This window comes from Alosa alosa, chromosome 14 (genome assembly GCF_017589495.1).
Source record: "Alosa alosa isolate M-15738 ecotype Scorff River chromosome 14, AALO_Geno_1.1, whole genome shotgun sequence".
Classification (NCBI taxonomy): domain Eukaryota; kingdom Metazoa; phylum Chordata; class Actinopteri; order Clupeiformes; family Clupeidae; genus Alosa; species Alosa alosa.
In genome coordinates, this window is record NC_063202.1 from 8,271,427 (window position 1) to 8,290,859 (window position 19,433).

The 19,433-nt window shown below is 43.5% G+C and overlaps 1 protein-coding gene across 1 annotated transcript in view; it reads right to left on the minus strand.

Annotated features, from left to right (window-relative positions):
* fhod1 (formin homology 2 domain containing 1) overlaps positions 1 to 19,433 on the minus strand; it is a 44,838-nt gene that overhangs the window by 14,744 nt on the left and 10,661 nt on the right. Inside the window, exons 4-12 of the mRNA XM_048262545.1 lie at positions 13,079 to 13,146; positions 12,201 to 12,306; positions 11,610 to 11,704; positions 9,942 to 10,053; positions 9,586 to 9,680; positions 9,070 to 9,213; positions 8,192 to 8,565; positions 2,473 to 2,583; positions 471 to 560 (exon numbers count right to left, since the gene is read on the minus strand). Coding sequence (XP_048118502.1) covers positions 471 to 560; positions 2,473 to 2,583; positions 8,192 to 8,565; positions 9,070 to 9,213; positions 9,586 to 9,680; positions 9,942 to 10,053; positions 11,610 to 11,704; positions 12,201 to 12,306; positions 13,079 to 13,146 — 1,195 coding nt within the window. The remainder of the gene's footprint in view (positions 1 to 470; positions 561 to 2,472; positions 2,584 to 8,191; positions 8,566 to 9,069; positions 9,214 to 9,585; positions 9,681 to 9,941; positions 10,054 to 11,609; positions 11,705 to 12,200; positions 12,307 to 13,078; positions 13,147 to 19,433) is intronic.

Genomic DNA, 19,433 nt, shown 5'->3' on the forward strand with positions numbered 1-19,433 from the left:
CAACGTTTAAATCACTTTACCCAAAACTGTCACATCTGTAAAAAAAAAGTTAGACTACTTAGAATGGCAGTCTATTTGGAAATGGCAAGAATGGAAAGAATGAAAGAGAATACCGACAGCTCCTTCTCTATAGACATCATCATCATCATCATCATCATCATCTAAACAATCATCATCATCATCATCATCACAGTATCAATTGAAATCGTGACCAATCATGACCAGCCTAATCACTCCTCTTTCTTAAACCTTTTCTCCCTCTAAATGACTGGCAGATTATCATCCCACTTAACAAATAACGTAAATGAACTTAAGAATGCCAACTGCCAACTTCACATGAACGACAACTAACAGCTAAGACAACAAGAAACAAACAAACAAACAAACAAACAAACAAACAAAATGAGCTCAACACAGCATCTCTGGGCTCTGTTGCCATTTACTGTAGCCCCTTGAGCCCCTTTACTCACTTAAAGACGTTCCTGCTCTCCGTCTTAGCCGGCTGCTCTGTGGTCGTCTGGGAATGATTGTCCTGTGGGGCAGTGTCTGTGGGAGACTCACTGTGGACAACGCGGAGGATGACAAAAAAAAAAAAAAAGAGAGAGACACACACACATACGCACGCACACGCACGCATCCAGAGTCGGACACACATGCACGCACGCACGCACACACACCACACACACAGAGAAAATAAGAGTGAGCGCTCAGCCAAGGCACAGTAGCACAGTCAGCCCAAGCTGCTCAGGCACTGCGTCTCCAAACAACAGTTTCCTGTCAGAGTGGTCCGTGGAGGCTGCGCATTCACACACACACGCACACACACTGGGGGGGGGGTCTGCTACTCAGAAATCATATGGTGTGTGAGTGCGTTCAAATGTATCTATACAATTCAGCTTAAACTAAAGTAAAGAGAAAACATTGAAATAAAGGTTTGTTTCAACTTTTCACTTTAAATGTAAAACAATCTTGTAAATTTCCTCAAAATGTCAGTAAAATAAATTTGCATGCTATAATATTTAATGCTTAATATGGTACCACCACTATTATGCACTTCTTTTCTTCTTTTAGTAGCTTTTAAATGTATCCTGTGGTTATTTTCCACTTAAGTCTATGATCCTTCGGTTAGCTAGTTCTTGAAAGTGGCAGCACATAATGTTTACTAAGTGTGTTTGCTAAGCTCTACTGCACTGAAACTTAAATGTTCCTTCTCACTTGTTGCCTTGGATAAAAGTGTCATTTAAATTAATAAATGTACATTTAATTCATGTGGATACCTAAGAAATATATATATTTTTTATTTGTTTGGATGAAAGTCATTATTTGGAAGTAATTATGGATGTCTCCATTTAACTTTTAAACTGAGGGGGGAAAAGATTATGTTTTCACTGGTTAGAGAAAATTATAACTGATAACACATTTCTAAATGTTCTCATAATCGTGGTCAAACATGATATGACAACATCTGATGTCATACCATTTTTTTTTCAAGAAAAATAAACCAAATGTGATCAAAGGATATTTTGCAGTTTAGTGCCTGAAATACAGAGTAAGCCAACATTTGTTTATAACACTGGATGAAGGACAAACCAGTGAATGCTAAACTGACCATAGACAGCTAGCCAGCACCCCCAAGAGAATGGAGTACAAACTGGAAAACCATCTGTGCTGTCGAATGTCTAATATCAGTGGACGACCACAAGGATTAGGGGTTTTGGGGTGAACCAGACCTTTAACAGATGAATAGTACTAGACAATCTGGGACCATAGGACCAATCCTAATGACCAAGAGCACCCATTAATTACTGTCATTTAACTATGGAACACAGAGACACACACACAGAGGCGCACACACACACACGCACAGGCACACACACACACACACACACACACACACACACACACAGCTTTGAATACCAATGGCACCCAATCCATCAGTGGTTCTTACTTCAGACCCCTCTTCTGATCTGACATCATTACACACACAAAAAAAGATGAACTGGGTGTTTTTCAGCAAAACCACTCAAGTGTGCAGGAGAGAGAGAGAGAGAGAAATAGAGAAAGAGAGAGAGAGAACACAACACTAATCCCATCCTCTCAAAGACACTCTCTCTCTCACTAATCCCATCCGTGGGTCTCCATAGGCATTTCACTGTAGCATTAAACGCAACATTGTATCAGTGCAGAGTGCAAACACTGTGGATTTAGGTGCCACATTGGATTCATTTGAATAATCTTTGTGTTCCTTGTTTTTATACTCTATGACGAGTAGTAAAAAAGAACATAAGAGTTTGGCTTCGGTGTTTTAAATAGGAAGAGAAATGAATGCTTATCAATAGTGTCCAGCCGAGGTGGACATGGGCAGGTGAGTGAGTGGACCCCCGACTAAGGCCTTGTAAGCTCTTTTGTGGTTAGTCTGGAAAAACTGGTGTTGAGGCAGAAATGAAAGCTGATTAAAGTTGCTGTACAAACCTGTTAGAGGCTGCTGAGGGCTCCTCTGTTATTGACCCAGCCTTGTTAAACAACCTTGACCTTCTAGAAATCCCCATAGATGACATGTACTGACTGACGAAAGATCGCCCCCTGGTGGAAAGGCCAGGAAGAGTGAGAGAGGAGGAAACAATGGTGGTTAAATGGTGAGGGGGGGGTGTTAGCTACACTGGAAGACCCAAAAATACCAGCACGCAATTGAAAGTAAACCACCAAACGAAACCCAACGAGTAGAAATTACAGAGTAGCATGCAACACGCGACAGAGAGAGACAGAGGCAGGGAGAAGGAAGGGAGAAATGAAATTACGAACTGAGACTTTGAGTTGACTTCTTCAAATACTTTCAAGTTGAGAGAATGTGACGTGTTGAGGTTAGTGAAATGGCAGGCAGTGCACACATAAATAAGAGGAGCGGACATCATTTGAGGCGAGGTTGTCATTCAGGAAAACACTGGACACTAGGGAAACCTTCCTCGGTGTGGACGTTACTAATCAATGACGTCCATGTTTGTTTTTGAACACAGCAGTCTACTACGGCAGTCAGATAACACACAGCGATGAAAACAGGCGATAAGAAACTCCATCTCTTTGGAAGGTCCGGCTGGTTTGTACGGACCAGACTGAAAACACGACCCAGGACCCTTGCACAATCCAGAGGGCATAAATTCCATGAGGTTTACTAAGTGAACAGCGGTTTCCAGATAAAACATTTGTGTTCCACTTATACATGCTGCTTGTCAACTGAATAAAATGTTTTTCTTTGGCCATGGGCCTATACTTGGAAAGGCATGTAGCTATTTAGGTGCACTTGAAGGCACAGAGCTCAGCCTCACGAAGAGAACACACAAAACCCACCTGACAATCAATCTAGCCATCCAATCAGATTAACGTGAACATTAAGAACACGTTCTCTAAAACCATGACTTCAAAGCACCAATTGTAATCCCAATGACCAAAAAGAGTCCTAAAGGAAGCACACGTCATAAAAAAGTTCCAACGACAGTATATGAGGCCAAAGAAAAGATATGGAGACCACAACACTCCCACTGTGATGTCACGATCACAGCCTACTTCACTGGCCTAATTGTACACAGAACCAGACTCTTACAATGCCATCGGTCCTGCCTTGGATTTTAATTCAGGATGTGAACCAGGTGCATAGCAATATCCACTTGGGAGAAAACCGTGCTGAAAATGTAATACCACTGCAGCAGCACAAGCGTCTGTTAAATACATGGCCTAGCCTATAAGCCAGTCAATGAATGTGCTGGAATGATTGGGGGGGGCTCCACATTTAAGCGTTTTCCAGGATAAATACATGGAGAAATCATCAAGAATGCAAAATCAATCAGCGGACGACAACTTGGAGGGCTCTATATTATGTACAAACATGTTGAGCCGAACCAACAGACCCCTCGCACGCAACATGCAACCAAGGCGATTAAGAACCGCAGGAGCAATAACTTTTAAACAAACTCTGGTCTGATGTTAAAGGGCCGAGGGCCAGGGAAATGTGCTGATGTTCCTGCACTTAAATCATTTTAAACACTCTCCGGCATTCTCAGCACCGGCTTGTGTGTTAGTATGGCTGCTACTACAGCACATTACCGCATATGGGAAAGGCCGAGGTCCGGCATCCGTCAGCGGCCTGTCAGTGGCCATGTGATTTGTCTCTCCCACATGCACAGTCATGCCGCTGCTGCACGCTCACTGGAATTCTGCCTCACGCTTTTCTCACATATATATATATATATATATATATATATATATATATATATATATATATATATATATATATATATATATATATATATATATATATATATATATATATATATATATATATGGAGACACACACAGACAGACACACAGATGCACAATGACACACACATCCAGACACAGACATCGACTCGCACACAAGCCAACACACAGGCTGGTACAAACAGACAAATTTCAACACATGGTCTTACACGTGGACTGACTGGCTTGCACAAACATGCTGACTGACAGCTAAACTGACTCACAGCTCTACAGACATACACTCACACATACAGTGTCATACATGTCCGTGTGTCATCCATGTAGACTCTCATACTGATGACATCATTCATGTGTAGGGGGGACCAGGGCACTCTCCAGTTTTCCTCATAATGACTGCAAATAATGCATGCTTCATTTGATACAAATGCATGATGATGCAAGTCTTGGGCACATACTGTATCTAATATTCATTGTATTGTCATACTCCATTTCAGAGTGAAATCATTAAGCAATAACTTAAGGGTGCACACTTGCCCCATGAGTGGGTAAGTTGCCACATTAATTTACATTTATTTATTTAGCAGACACTGTTGTCCAAAGTGACTTACATTTGTCAACTATGTTACAAGGGATTACATTTAGTAACTTGGGGTTAAGTGCCTTGCTCAAGGGCATAACGGTGGAAGCCGGGCATTGAACCCACAGCTTTCAGGCTACTGCACACTAGCCCCACTACACTACCATCGCGCATTCAATTATTGAGCAAATCATTTTTAGATTTACAACTGAACTGAACTTAAGTGAACATAAAAGTGGCCAATGATTTCTACAGAAAACTAGATGTACCGCAGAGCGGTACAAAATATGACCGCCGCCCAGTCCAGCACATTTTTTCCACAAAAAATAAATCACGCTGAAAGGCCTATATGATTCTAACTGTCTCACTAAATTGCATTATCCACACTCAATTCTCACTGGTATCTGCTAGACAACAAGTACCAAAACATAATTAGTTCATAGATTTCACATGTAAAATTAATTTTATACAACCCCACCCCCATCTTGCCTGTTCATAATTCTGAGAAATTCTTGAATTGTGTGCATGTGCGCGCGTGTACACGTTTATGTTTATGTGTGTGGTGTGTGTGTGTGTGTGTGTGTTTGTCGCGTGTGTGTGTGCGTGCTTGTGTGTTTGCCTGCGTATGTGTGTTTGTGCATGTGCATGCATGCGTGCATATGTCTACTGTGTTAGTATCGCCATAATTATGATTACTGTGAATATATGTGTGTGCGTGTGTATCTGTTTATGCACATGTGTGCACATGGAATGGGTTAACATGACCCCTGTAGCCAAACATATCGGAAAAAATTGGTCATCCTAGGCCCTCACGGTTCTCAAGATATTCACAGAAAACTGTGTCTGCCCTACCCTCCTTTCGGGGTCCAGTACAGCGGGGGCTACAGATCAAAACGAAAAAACGATGGTTCCATGCTCTCCATGTGGGGTTACATGCCCACCAAGTTTAGGTGTACCCCAGTCTTTCAGTGTCGGGAATCCTTGTTGGTGTCACGGTCACTAAATGTACACATAAATTATTTTATTGTAAGGCCCCCATGAGCGAAAGTTCACAAAACTTGGCATGCATTCGGAGGGTGTCAATGATCCTACACTTTCAATTTCGTGCAGTTTTGACCATGTCAGCCAGAGATATTTGTGATGAAAACACCAAATTTTTTGCTTTTAATTTTTTTAACTAGGTGGCTATACATGAAATAAGTGGTAATGGGATGGGTTGACATGCCCCTTAAGACCAACATACAAAAAAAAAAGGTGGACCTCCTAGGCCCCACGGTTCTCGAGATATTCACAGAAAACTGTCTCCGGCCACCTACAGGCCAGTTGGTGTATAGTAACATAAATTAATTTATTGGGTGGCCCCCATGAACGGAATTCCACGAAACTTGGCGTGCATTCAGAGGGTGTTATAATGATCCTACACTTCCAATTTCGTGCAGTTTTGACTATGTTAGGTCACAGATACCTGCGATTACAACACCTCATTTTACTTTTTTTGTGTTTAACTAGGTGGCTATACATGAAATGAGTGGTTATGGAATGGGTTGACATGGCCCTTTGAGATCAACATAGAAAAAAAAATGGTCCTCCTAAACCCCTACGGTTCTCGAGATATTCACAGAAAACTGTGTCTGCCCTACCCTCCCTTAGGGGGTGCAGTCCAGCGGGGGCTACAGATCAAAACGAAAAACGATGGTTCCATGCTATCCATGTGGGGTTACATGCCCACCAAGTTTAAATCTACCCGGTCTTTCAGTGTCCGGGGAATCCTTGACGGAAATTTGGACATGCGAAAAAAAAAAAAAAAAAAAAATCTGACTTCGCTGCGCGGCGGTCATAATAAGATAAATCATGTCCGTAATGATGGAAAACTAAATCTAAGACCTATGGTCTGTCAGCATTATTCAGAGTCATAATTCTGACATAAATGGCCTTTCCTGATGTAGTATGCATGCAGTATGGGCCATTTGCTGCATCATGTACATTGAAAACAAATCTCCTTTGGCTGCTTGAAAATAGCTCCACACCGCCAAGGCAGAACACACTTGTTCTCAGCTGTTACATGTTTGATGTGATGTACATATATACAGTCAGTTTACTGCACATTAATTAAGCCTGGTCCTAGACTAAACATTTTTTCACTTGAGGTTTTCTTTTAGTCTTGGACAAGGCTTAATCCATGTACAGGAAACTAGCCCACAATATTTATTGTTGTGTATGTCAACACCTTTATATTTTCCAAACTCGCGTCTCCACACTTTCTTCCCTCTGTACACTTAGGAGGGATTTTCAAATGCAAAGGATTTTGAGTAGTGAACACAACACGTGACAATGTGCCCAAAACCGTCTAATTACAGTAGCTACTTAGAGCTATATCAGGGCTGGTTCAGTCTAAGACAGTCTAAGACTGAACCAGCATTCATCACATGAAATGTGGTATGCACAGTTTGCCTTTGGAAAGGTCAAAGAGGGAAAATTGTTCAAATGTTCAAGTTCAATTTTGATTTACCTTAAGATGTTGACTAAGAGGATTGAGTTTCAGTTTTTCAGATTGTGCCTCTAGATCTGGAGATATCACCAGTTCCCTCCTCTTCTCATAACAGACCAACTCACATGCACACACACAAACTAATACGGTCTCACATACACTGCAGTTCAGTGCACAAACACACAAAGAAAGACGGCAACTAACTAAGTCACAAAGTACACACTTATACACACAAATATAGAAACACAACCAGACATAACCCTCGAGACTAACAGCACTGGCTAAATAACGGTCATCCATCACCAGAGTAATCTGCAGAGGGGGGAGGGGATTTTATCTGAGCACTGGACCCTGCAGAGAGGCAGGCTGGGAGGGAGAGAAGCAGGAGGCTGGAAAGGAGGACTGATGGCTCTACCAGCGTGCACACAAAGCACACATGTGCCGCTAACACTGCGACAATCCAGAGACTCCAGCCTGGAGGATGGAGTTTTAGCTGACTGCACAGAGAGTTACACACAGGACAGGCATTCAGAGAGGTGGAAGCACAGAGCATGCACTGCCACTCAGTGGATGCAAAGGAGAAGTTCATGTTGTGAGAGAAAGGCATTTTTAAATGATGCTTAGTGGGCATGACTTTGGGCATGATCTTAGCATTGCTGTGTAATGGATTTGGGTATTAGTGGTCCAAGCAAGCTTCTGAAGCTTCTGAAACTCATGGCAACACGTGGGGGGTTAAGCAGATTTGACACACAAGCACACATACTGTGAAGACCAGATTCACTCTGGAACCTATGCAAGCATGCACGTATACATCCAGATACACACACACACACACACACACACACACACGCGCGTGCGGTCAGACGCACACTTACGGAGGAGTGGGAGAGGCCAGCTGCTCCTGCTCCTGTTGGGGGGGTGCAGTACCGTTAGCGGCCACCGGGGGCGGCACAGGGGAGGATCTCTGGGAGCTGTTGTTGGATGTGGGGGTGGACGGGGGCTGGGGGCTGAAGGGCTCGGAGAGCTGGGGGGAGGTGGCACGGCTCGGGGTGGAAGAGGAGGACGGGGTGGAGGAGGAGGTGGAGGTGGGGGAGACTGGGGGGGAGGAGGTGCGAGGCACGTCCTGGAGGTGGGCCGAGGACCTGCGGCTCCTCCTGCCCTCCTGCTCGGTGGCCGAGCCCTTGCGGCGCTCCTTGCGGACGTGCGAGGAGGCATCCTCCGCATCTCCGTCCTCGTATTTCAGGGCATTCTGGGACACACACACAAGCAAATGTTAGAAAAAAATACACCCTGTCTGCCATTTCATCACATTATCTACAGGAAAACATACACCATCTCGGACACAGTGCGTGTGCATTGTTTTTAGTAAGTAAGTAAAGTAATTAAATTTCATTTATAAAGCACATTTAAACACAGCATAAACTGACCAAAGTGCTGTACAGTGGATAACTAAAGATAAAGACTAAGACAAATAATACAATAATTTATTACATAAATAATAAAAAAAAATAAAAATGAAATATTTTTTTTGCATTGAGTGGGGAATCTGTTCTGCACCGAACAGAGAAAAACAAAAAGTTTTGGAGTTGCTACACCATTAAAACCTCACATTATTCATTACATTACTGCATCGCCTCCACTCTGTCTACAGGCTTCATTCTCATCCCTCATGGAAAACATCTGCTTGGCTAGCGGATGATGCGGGGGGATTGGTGGTTAGGTTTTTGAGGGGGGGTTGGGGTGGGTGCTATACCTCGTATATAGTGAACTGCAGCTTGAGGTCTGGTTCGGTCCCCTTGGTATTCATGTGCTTGTGCATGATCTTCTCCATCCCCTGCTGCTCAAGACAGTCTGTGACGTCATAGAAGGAATCCTGGTCTGGCAGGGCGGAAACAGTCTGTGCAGGAGCCAACGCGTTAGTTCTCCAGTCCATTTACAGTGTACACGCACACACACACACACACACACACACACACACACACACACACACACACACACACACACAGACACAGACACAGACACCACCACCACACTCTCAATGATATATTCAGATCTACTTTCAAAATGTCACATAGCAATGTTAAAAAGCAGCTATTTCTTCAAAAGACATCTGTAATGGTACACATCAGTCCAAACAGTGCATCTGGCAGAAGGGCCTGTTAATCTCCGAGCTATACTTTCATGGAGTCGCTAACAGTTTATTATGACCTGGATTAAAGTCTAGTCACAGGGTCAGGGGTTGTCTTGGTTTACATCTGGGTGCCAATACCTTGTTTATGAGAGACATGGTGTACACAAGGAGTTCTGAGTCTGAGCCATTCTTCTCCTCCAGAATCTCCACCAGATACGTCCATGGCTTCACCCCTGTAAATATTTAGAGTTTATGTTAACAGTTTATGTTTATAGTTATTATCGAATGCTTTCATCCAAAGCAAGATCAAATAAAAAGCATAGCAAATGGGGGAATTCATCTGCAATATATTTTATACAGTTAAAAATGTATAGCATCACTGAGACGTGCCTCAAGTAGAATGTAGGGACTGACTGGATTTACCAGCCAGAGAAACAGAGAGGTCCAGAGTCAGTGCTGTTAGGTGTTGTGAGGTAACGTTATTGGGGAAGTACCTCTTTTGGCATCCACAGTGTTGACAGCCTGAATGAGCAGCGGGCTGTTAGCCTCTGTGTACTCAACAAACACGATAAGCAGCTTCAAAGCGGTTTTCACCACCAGCCGAGACTGGGAACAAGAAGAACAGATAATAAGCATATGACCGAGAGAGAGAAAGAGAGAAAGAAAGAAAGAAAGAAAGAAAGAAAGAAAGAAAGAAAGAAAGAAAGAAAGAAAGAAAGAAAGAAAGAAAGAAAGAAAGAAAGAAAGAAAGAAAGAAAGAAAGAAAGAAAGAAAGAAAGAAAGAAGGAAAGAAAGAAAGAAAGAAAGAAGGAAAGAAAGAAAGAAAGAGAGAGAGAGAGAGAGAAAGAAAGAAAGAGAGAGAGAGAGAGAGAGAAAGAAAGAAAAGAGAGAGAGAGAGAGAGAGAGAGAGAGGGGGGTCAAAAAAGAACTGGTAAGTAAATGAAAATAAAAAAAATCATGAGGTAACATGAATTGAGAACAATGAAAAATGGACAAAAAAAAGGAGAAGACAAAAACTGCCTTCTTCCAACACTAGATGGCAATAGTGACCCTGACTGAAATTATGAATGGCATCAAGTATGGGTCCAGACAGGTTCGACAGCACAGAGAAAGTGTGTCTCACAAGTGAGGGTGGAGAACACCTTTCCCACTGATCTATTAGTGAATGACATCCGTCGACCATTTGAAATCTTCCCCTTTTGCATGTTTCACTTCTGCTTTACATTGTACTCAACGGGCTTTTCAAGTACAAGTTTCATCCACAACGTCTTTACTTGCTAGGGTGGTTAATATTCTGTATAGAAATGCATACTCACACTTGGACTACAATACGTACACTTGGCACTTCATGTTCTGTCCATGGACAGTAACAAGGAAGCATGATAACTGAAAACTGCTGTCAGCAAATTGATCAGATTTAACAGCGGGTTAGGTTCCATTTCAACATGAATGTGGGCTCTTAAGTGCCCCTCAGTGCCTTGTGTGTCTGACTGAACCCCTACCAAAGCTGACATTCATTTGTGAATGAGGGAGAGCATATTAAATCAACACAAATACTTGCAGATGTTCCTTAATTCACATATAGTAGTTGCTAGATATTTGACATAGATTATGCATTTTAAGCTGTCAAGTAATTGACATGTTAATAACTGACTGAGTCTATGCTCAAAACATCATTTTTTTAGTGCAAAGACTTTTGTTTACAAACACAGACACTGTTGCTAGAGGAAAGTGACATCACTTTAGTCCTGTACTTTCATTACAGGATGCGACACATTATTATAGATAACATTGCAACTCTGAGCTATTTTATTATTACATTCATTATCTAATTTACACCACTATTTCTTCATGAAATCAGGAAATTTAAAACAAATTTAGTCTGCAACTGCTGGCAAAGATGAGTCTAATTCAACGCTCATAAGCAACACACAAATACTGTGCTGCTGACAGTTTGAAGACATGCTGGAAATTAAGAAGAAAACTGCTGCCTGAAAATGAAGCTCAATAGAAAATCCTCTCCCCAAATGGTCAAATGGCCACTTACAGTACAGTAGGTGATGCCATATGATTTCTGCCCATAATTCAATTGCTAAGGAGAGCATTGACAGATGTGAAAATTAGGGAGGAAATGGTCACATTGGACTGAGTGAATCCCTCACCAGGCTGCCACTGAGGGTGTAGAGCCATTGCACGGTCTCGTTGTGGTGGATGACTCCGTTCATCCCGTCCACAAACAGCATGATCTGGCTGAGGGCTGTAGAGGCGAACACAGGCAATAATTGGGATCACACGTCTCCACAGCACTCAAAACAGCAGATCTGGGATCATTCCTCACTTGTGTTTCCCTGTATGCATATACTGTCGCATACTATCAGATTAGCCCCTGTGAAGTTTACACTGCAGTCACAGTGAACGTACACAATTACCAACAGCTTCCTGAGAGCTCTTGGCCTCCCTGGATTTCTAGCATAATGTTCAAGCAACTGAGTTACAGGGATATCTTGACTTGCCATCTGTACTGCAAGAGAAAGAAATACATTTCTTTGGCTTCCCTTGCCACTGGCTGATAAATCAGGGATCCACATAGCACTCTCCTGAGCACCTATCCCCCTACTGCTGTGCATTCAGTGGCTATTACACAGCAGGCGCAGAACTAGACAGCTTCCTGCTGATCACCCTGCTGATTCAGCTGATGCACAGAAAGGGTTTTCTTCTGCCCCTTAAGTTGTAGATAGGCCCAGGGGTCTTACCTCGGAGAATGTAGTTCTGGTAGTTCTGATCAGCCTCTGCCCCTACTTTGATGAAGCAGGTGAGCCCATCGGAATTAACAAACTCTGGCACCAGGTCTTTGTCATCCTAGATCAAACCAAACCAAAACATGTTGGATCAAGTAACAGTAGTTGTGGCAACTGTTTGTGTTTATACTGTGTCTGAATGTCAACAACACTGCCATTATCACGTCAGTAACTTTTTATGCTGGTGTGGGTTTGTCTGTGCCATAGATATATCTATGGGTCTGACTGCATGTCCAGAATAGTTAGTATACATCCGCTTCCTACACCATCCGGGGGGAAAGCCTCCCCCATCCCATAAAGTGAAGAATAGCCCCATTATAAAGCAGCCATTCTTGGACAAAACTCAATGAATTCAGCACCAGTAATTTCGCTCTGAATGCACTTTAAGAGAGAGTAAAACAGCAGGTCTGGATGCGGCCGTACTATATTTAGTGGCACGATCATGCATTCAGCGTTTTTCCCCACTGAGGTCTAAACTTATCACGGCTTCATCTCCTAAATGATTACGGTTAAAGACTTCGGCACGACTGGTATGCATTTCCTCCCGCTGCTGGACATCTGAACCCTCTTGTTCTAAGCTGGGGTTTAACCCTTAAAGGAGTACCGTCACACCGGTGTGACGGGAATGTTGGGAAATATCTGGGTTCATTGAATTCAACATAGAATTTTAGAACCTTCAATTGTTGCGGAACTTAGAACGTTCAAAAACCTACACCTTTAAGGGTTTAAGGGAGACCTCTGTCTCTGGCCATGTCAGGGGCACAGCAGGATGGGTGATTTGCAGTGCTGATGTGATGCAACGTTACTGTATGAAACACGAATGGCGGCTTTACCTGGAACAGCTGCTTTAAGGAGAACAGGGAGCGCCGGAGCTCAGGCCCGTGGGAGTTGTACAGCTTCTCTGGAAGAGACACACACACACACACACACACACACACACACACACACACACACACACACACACACACACACACACACACACACACACACACACACAGAAAGACAGCCACAAACCTGTTATTCATGGTGGACTATGCCGTTAGAGCTGTGAAATTGATTTACTTGTTTTTCCCCCATTCCAATTGTTTCAATAACTTCCAACTGCTTAAGTTAATTCCCAAGGCCATCGTGTAAATCCAGAGATATTTCAAATATCATTCTAGACCAAATGAAAGAGACCTACGCAGAGAGAAAGACTCTTTTATTGAGAAAGCTTAATTTATTGCATGCATGTATCCAAACTGAGTTTAAAAATGAACTTCAGCAATTTGAGCAAATTTGCCACGTAATGAAATTCCATCTGTGCCGGCAGCTCCAGAGGAAAAAACGAAGACAGCAGCTCATTGAAACTATCGTCATAAAGATTAGGCTGTGGCTATGGTTTCGCACCACGTGCCCGAGAGTGTTCACTGCCTGTCATTAGTTAAGACAGGCCATCCAGCACAAGCTGCACACAGCCAACCACTTTTTCACCTACTGTGACGAGTTAGAAACCTGAGACAGAGCTTCTGAAAACCAGTGAGATTATTTGCATTAGACACACATATTTAAACAGTAAATCAAAACTGTGGCTTTTGGGATTTAGGCTTCTGAAACCATGACCGGACCAGCTAATACTTTGAAATTATTGTGGTATTTGCTTTTAAGGCAAGACAATATTGGGCTACTGAGTTTGCTGTAACCAAACATCTCCGTGCAGTGAGTGACCGCTATTTGGACAACCTTCCTGTTACTTAGAAACAAGAGTTGGAAACTCGAAACAATAGGAATGATGGCCATTTTGAAAGAAAATCACTTCCTGTTTATTCCTTAAAGAGGTCAGTGCTCTCCTTTGTGTTGTTGTTGCAACAATGTCCTGTTATGTTTGCAAGTACATGACACATCAGGATTACCAGCAAAGATCAGGCCAAAGATTGGGAGAGATTTCACAATCTGGTTCAGTTCAGGAAATGTTGATTAATTAAATATTAAAACGTCCCCTTTTCAATTTCTATTCCCCATCCCTAATGTGCTCTACTGTGTTGTGTAATGAAACAACAGCATGTGTAACCTGATGACTCAAATTGTGGGGTGAGCTCAAAGTTGAAAGTTAATCAGACACATCTGAATGGACGGAAAAAGAATCCACGTTTCGCAGACTAAAGAATCTGTGGAGGAAGGAAAGGACAGAAGCAGGGAGAGAAAGACAAAGAGGGAGAGAGACGGAGATAGAGACAAAGAGAGAGAGGGGGGGGGAGAGAGAGGAGAGAGAGAGAGAGAGAGACAAAGAGAGAGAGACAGAGAGAAAGGGGGGTGAGAGAGAGAGAGAGAGAGAAGGGAGTGGAAGAGAGTTGACAGAGTTCCTGTCTGGGAATTCATATTACAACACCAGTGCCAAAAAGGAGAAGAGTTCCCAATTCCACATGGGAGCATATGGTGTGTGTCTAGGCCCCACAGACACTTGTGTCGGTTTGTGTGTGTCCACTCCACCTATTTTAGGCGCTTGTGAAAACAAACACAAGTCCCTATGTGGAGCCTGCGGTGAATTCCTGATCGTTTTCGCGATGCTTGCCACCAAGTGCGCTTGCCTATGTGTGTGTATGTATATTTGTGTGTGTGTCTATGTGTGCATGTGCATCTATGTGTGTGTGTACGTCTGTGTGTGTGTGTGCGCATGTGTCTATGTGCATGTGTATGTGTGTGTGCGCATGTGTCTATGTGCATGTGTGTGTGCATGTGTGTGTGTGTGTGTGTCAGATATCCTGTGGTACAGGCCAGAAAGACTGGAATCAAGTCCACGCTCCCACACCAACTGCAGACTCTGACACAGAGAGATTCACTCCCGTAAACACAGCCTGGGCCCTGATGACTCTGCCTGCTGCTGCTGCTACTGCTGCTGCTGCTGTGGCAGGCTACAGACAGTGGAACGCGTAGCTAGCTTTGCGTTTAATGTGGCATAAAACAAGAGGCGGCCAAAACTCCCTGAATGTCCTTCAGCGTTACACTGGAGGCCAAAAAAATACTGCATGTAAAATAATTTAGGACAATTTTCAGGGAACACATGCTGGGAATGTACTGCATGAGGGAAGCTGGCAGCCCTCACAGCAAGGCACTGGGCAGAGGAGAATCCCACCATGCACTGGTAATCAAGCAAATTTCCAGTGGATACGCTATAAATCCTTGGTAGAACACATTCCATTGTGAATCTTCATGAACAGACAGTACATCAATGGGGAGTATGACAAGGGGAAGGACTGAGAAGAAGTCGCCTTTTTTTCTATGGCAACCTGTGGGTTCCATTATTGCTTTGACAACGGGCAGACTGTCTCCATGATGGGCATGGACATGGAGTTCTGTCTCTGCAGCGTTTCTCTGTTCTCCATGTGCGTGCGTTTTCCCTTCACCCCCTCCAACCCAGTGGACGCGGCCTGAGCCTGCTCAGCCACACTGAGAGGAAGGAAGAAGGACAGGCAAGTCCAGTGCCCCACACCACCACCAGAGCCTGCTTAACCCTGATAACTCCTACAACGTCATCCCACAAAAGAGCACAGCAAATTTGCAGAACAGACAGAAAGACTTATCAGACAAGAAAGCACAACACACACACACACACACACACACACACACACACACCGACAAATACACACAAACACACATACAAACTGTAATAAACCACAAAAGCCTGAGTGCTTATCAAAATTCCAGTATGTTTCAGCTAAATAAATACACAGACTAAAATGGCGGACATTTTAGATCTCCCGAAAATGCCACCAGGGTCTCTATGGAATTCATGCTTACAGGAAACTGCTCCCAAATCAGCTCATTATATTAATTATGCCAGAAGTCAGTCTTTCCTCAGCCTGTGTGGTCATGAGACACATTCATTTCCACAAACACAGTGTTCCCAAGTCAGGAGTCTTATAAATATGACTCGCGGACATGGGGCCCAACGAACCCAACTGCTCCCAGTGCCCCTATCTGATCTCTGTGCTCCCCTTCCATGCTCTCCATTCTTCTTTTATGACTCCTGCCATCACACTGAGTCTCTTGTGCCCAATAATACCCCTCAGAGTCGAGCTGAGTTACATCAGAGATACACAGATAGCCGTGGACAACACGGCCCTTTTCAGAGACGTCTCTGGGAACGATTGATGACACGACGGCTGAAGCACGATGAGAGAGGTCGCTGCAGTCAACAAGGCACAAATGTTTACAATCCGCCCGCATACATACACACAAATGTGCGCGCTCACAGATACACGCACACAGACACACACACGCACACACCCACACACCCAAAAACAGTATCCAAACACCAGGCTGTTTGTAAGGACAACCAAATGGTGCACTGGGAATGGTTCCGAGAAGTGCTGTGTGCACTTTCATAAGAAAGAGAAAAACACTCAACCCTGTCTTTAAGTGGTGCACACAGTTATGTCCCTCTTCCTGATATAAAAGAGAAAAAGGCTGGGCTGGAGAACACGGCAAGGCATTATTATGGCCATATTGCATTCAGACTGACTGGGGCTGACCCATAGACTGTATTAAATAGGCTGACCACATTCCTTTGTGTAATAAAAGATGCGTAATCCTGCAGGTGAATGGTGTCCCATTTTGATGACAAAGCGGAAGTACTTGGAAACTAGCGCATTCGGGAGGTATTTTTATGATCGATACCAGGATATGATATGAAACTCCCTAAGGAGAAAGTCCCATCATGACATCATTGATTATATCAGCTCCTGCCAATGGGTTAATCCTCCAGATATGTGCCAGTGTTTATAAAAATCACATTCCTCTAATGTCCCTATAAAATGACAGTGATTACCGGTATGTGTGTGAGAGTGAGTGTGTGCGTGCGTCACATGTGTGTAAGGAGAAGGAGGAGGCGGTCAGTGTGGTCAGTAATGAGACATCAGCACATTCTTGTACCACTTGAGTCAGACAGGATGAGATTATCAGAATGAGACGTTCCTTCTGCCTAGGGCTGGGCGATATATCGAAATAAAAGATTTATCGATATATTTTAAAATGCGATATGGAATTAGACCATATCGCATATATCGATATAGTTCAAATTTGCACCGTGATCCTTGCTCCACGCAAGCCGCTGACCAGAGCTCTCTGCACTGCTGTGAAACTGTACGCTACTTTTCTCATATAAAATATATTTATTTCAGAAAAAGATTGGCCTATTTTATAGGCTATTTTATTTAAGATATTTTTTATTTTTATTTAAATGTGCACCTTACGGAGCTTTGATTTCAAAAAAGGCACTCCAGTTTTATGTTTACATTTTATTGTTATTTGAGTAGTGAGTTTTCAATAAAACTACTCATATTTGACTGAACATTTCATTTTACAGCTCTAACTTTGCGGAAAAAAATATCGGGATATATATTGTCTATCGATATTCAACCTAAATATATCGGGATCTGACTTTTGGTCCATATCGCCCAGCCCTACTTCTCCCCTCTTCACTCCACCATCTCCGCCCCCCGCTGCGCCAGGTCACAGGATCCAGAGCGAGAGGGCTGGACAATGCTGCCGGACCTGTAAATCAAGCTCATCCCAGACAGCTCCCCAATACAATGCCACACACCACCACAGATGGAGAGCAGAGAGAAAACAACATTCATTGACTAATGAATACAGAACTGGACAGAAAAGAAAGATTTCAGGTCAGTGACTTGCAATGCACTCGAGGACCATTATAAAAATCAATCAATTAAATGGCACAATGACTGGAATCTCAAAGTGCCTGGGGGGCTAACTCTGAAACCACAGCCAAGGCAGCATGTTCTTCTCAGACAGCTGCAGACTCAGAGTCTATCATGTCTACATCACTTTGGCCAAAGTACACCAACACAAGTTAATGGTCATATCCATATCGCCGACTTCACCAGTGAAAACACCAGTTGTACTAAAGTGCTTGATCCAATCCAATTGATATCATACACTGAACTGGACACTAGACAGTTTAACTTTAATTTTAAAGTTTTCTACCCTTGAATATATTGGTAGCTTGTATTAGCAGCATACAAGTATCAGTATTTTGATGTGCCTCTTACTGAGATTGAGAGTACAAAAGATAAAATACTACAGGATTACAGACAGGATATTGCATTTTGTGCAACCCCAACTGAGAGCTATAGTGCATTAGGAACATATAATCCAGCTCCCTCAGCATCTCCCTTGTGCGTGAGGAGGAGCTGTGAGTCAGGGAGGCAGGCATTGATTGACAGCCCCTTTTGTGTGAAAAATCAGTTTCTGTGTTTTTGGCTTCTTCCTCCCTGGTGGCAGGCCTAGTCGGTTACGGGTCCACATCAACATTCCTCTCAGTGTGAAACCCTGGAGCCATCCTTTTTAGTCTCCTTGGCTTCCTCAGCTTCCTTGTCAAACGCAGCACCTCCAAAAGAGGGTTTCCTCAATGAAGCGAACCAAAATAAACACGCGCCGTTTGTCTGGACAAAGGGTGCAAAAGTCGGCTCTGACCATTAAAGCATGCAGGGACAATTCCCCATGGAGAATTTTACTGGCCAAACTGATCAGCCAGCCCCCCTAAAGGTCATGTAAAGACGCAAGTTAAAAGACACACTAAGCAGGAGTTAGGGTCAAAGGTCAGAAAAAACATGTGTGACCTGTCAAATGCCCCAGGTGGTCCGTTTTCAAGGTCAGACCAGAGACCTACTAAAACATCTACAAACACCCATATATGGACACATGTAAAAGCTCACAACAGAGACCTGCATCATTAGAGAGAGAACACATTCTTGAGAAAGAGGCACAGAGCCCCAAAATCTCAGCAGCCCAGACCAAAGCTCAGCAACCGTGAAGGAGCAAGAGCAGTGGATATTAACATGTGAACACAACAAGTCTTTTCTTTCCTCTGGGGGAAAAAAAAACAACCTCTACCGCAAAAACAGACACAAGATTCAACCAGGCCGGTTCCACTGCTCAAAGGTGCTTTTATGAAAATCCTCCGCTGATACAGGAGATACGAGCTGCCAAGCGGGCAGGGATTGTGCCCGTGGGCGATGTGTCCGTGCCCGCTGCTGGGCATCTGGCAGTGCTTAGCTTGAGCGTTTGGTGGAGGCTGTGCAGATTGGCATCAGCGGCAGACAGGCCTCTGAGACTAATAGTCCCACACACACACTCAGATGCACACTCAGGATCTCAGAACACAGAGAGACAGCAGAGCAGCATACA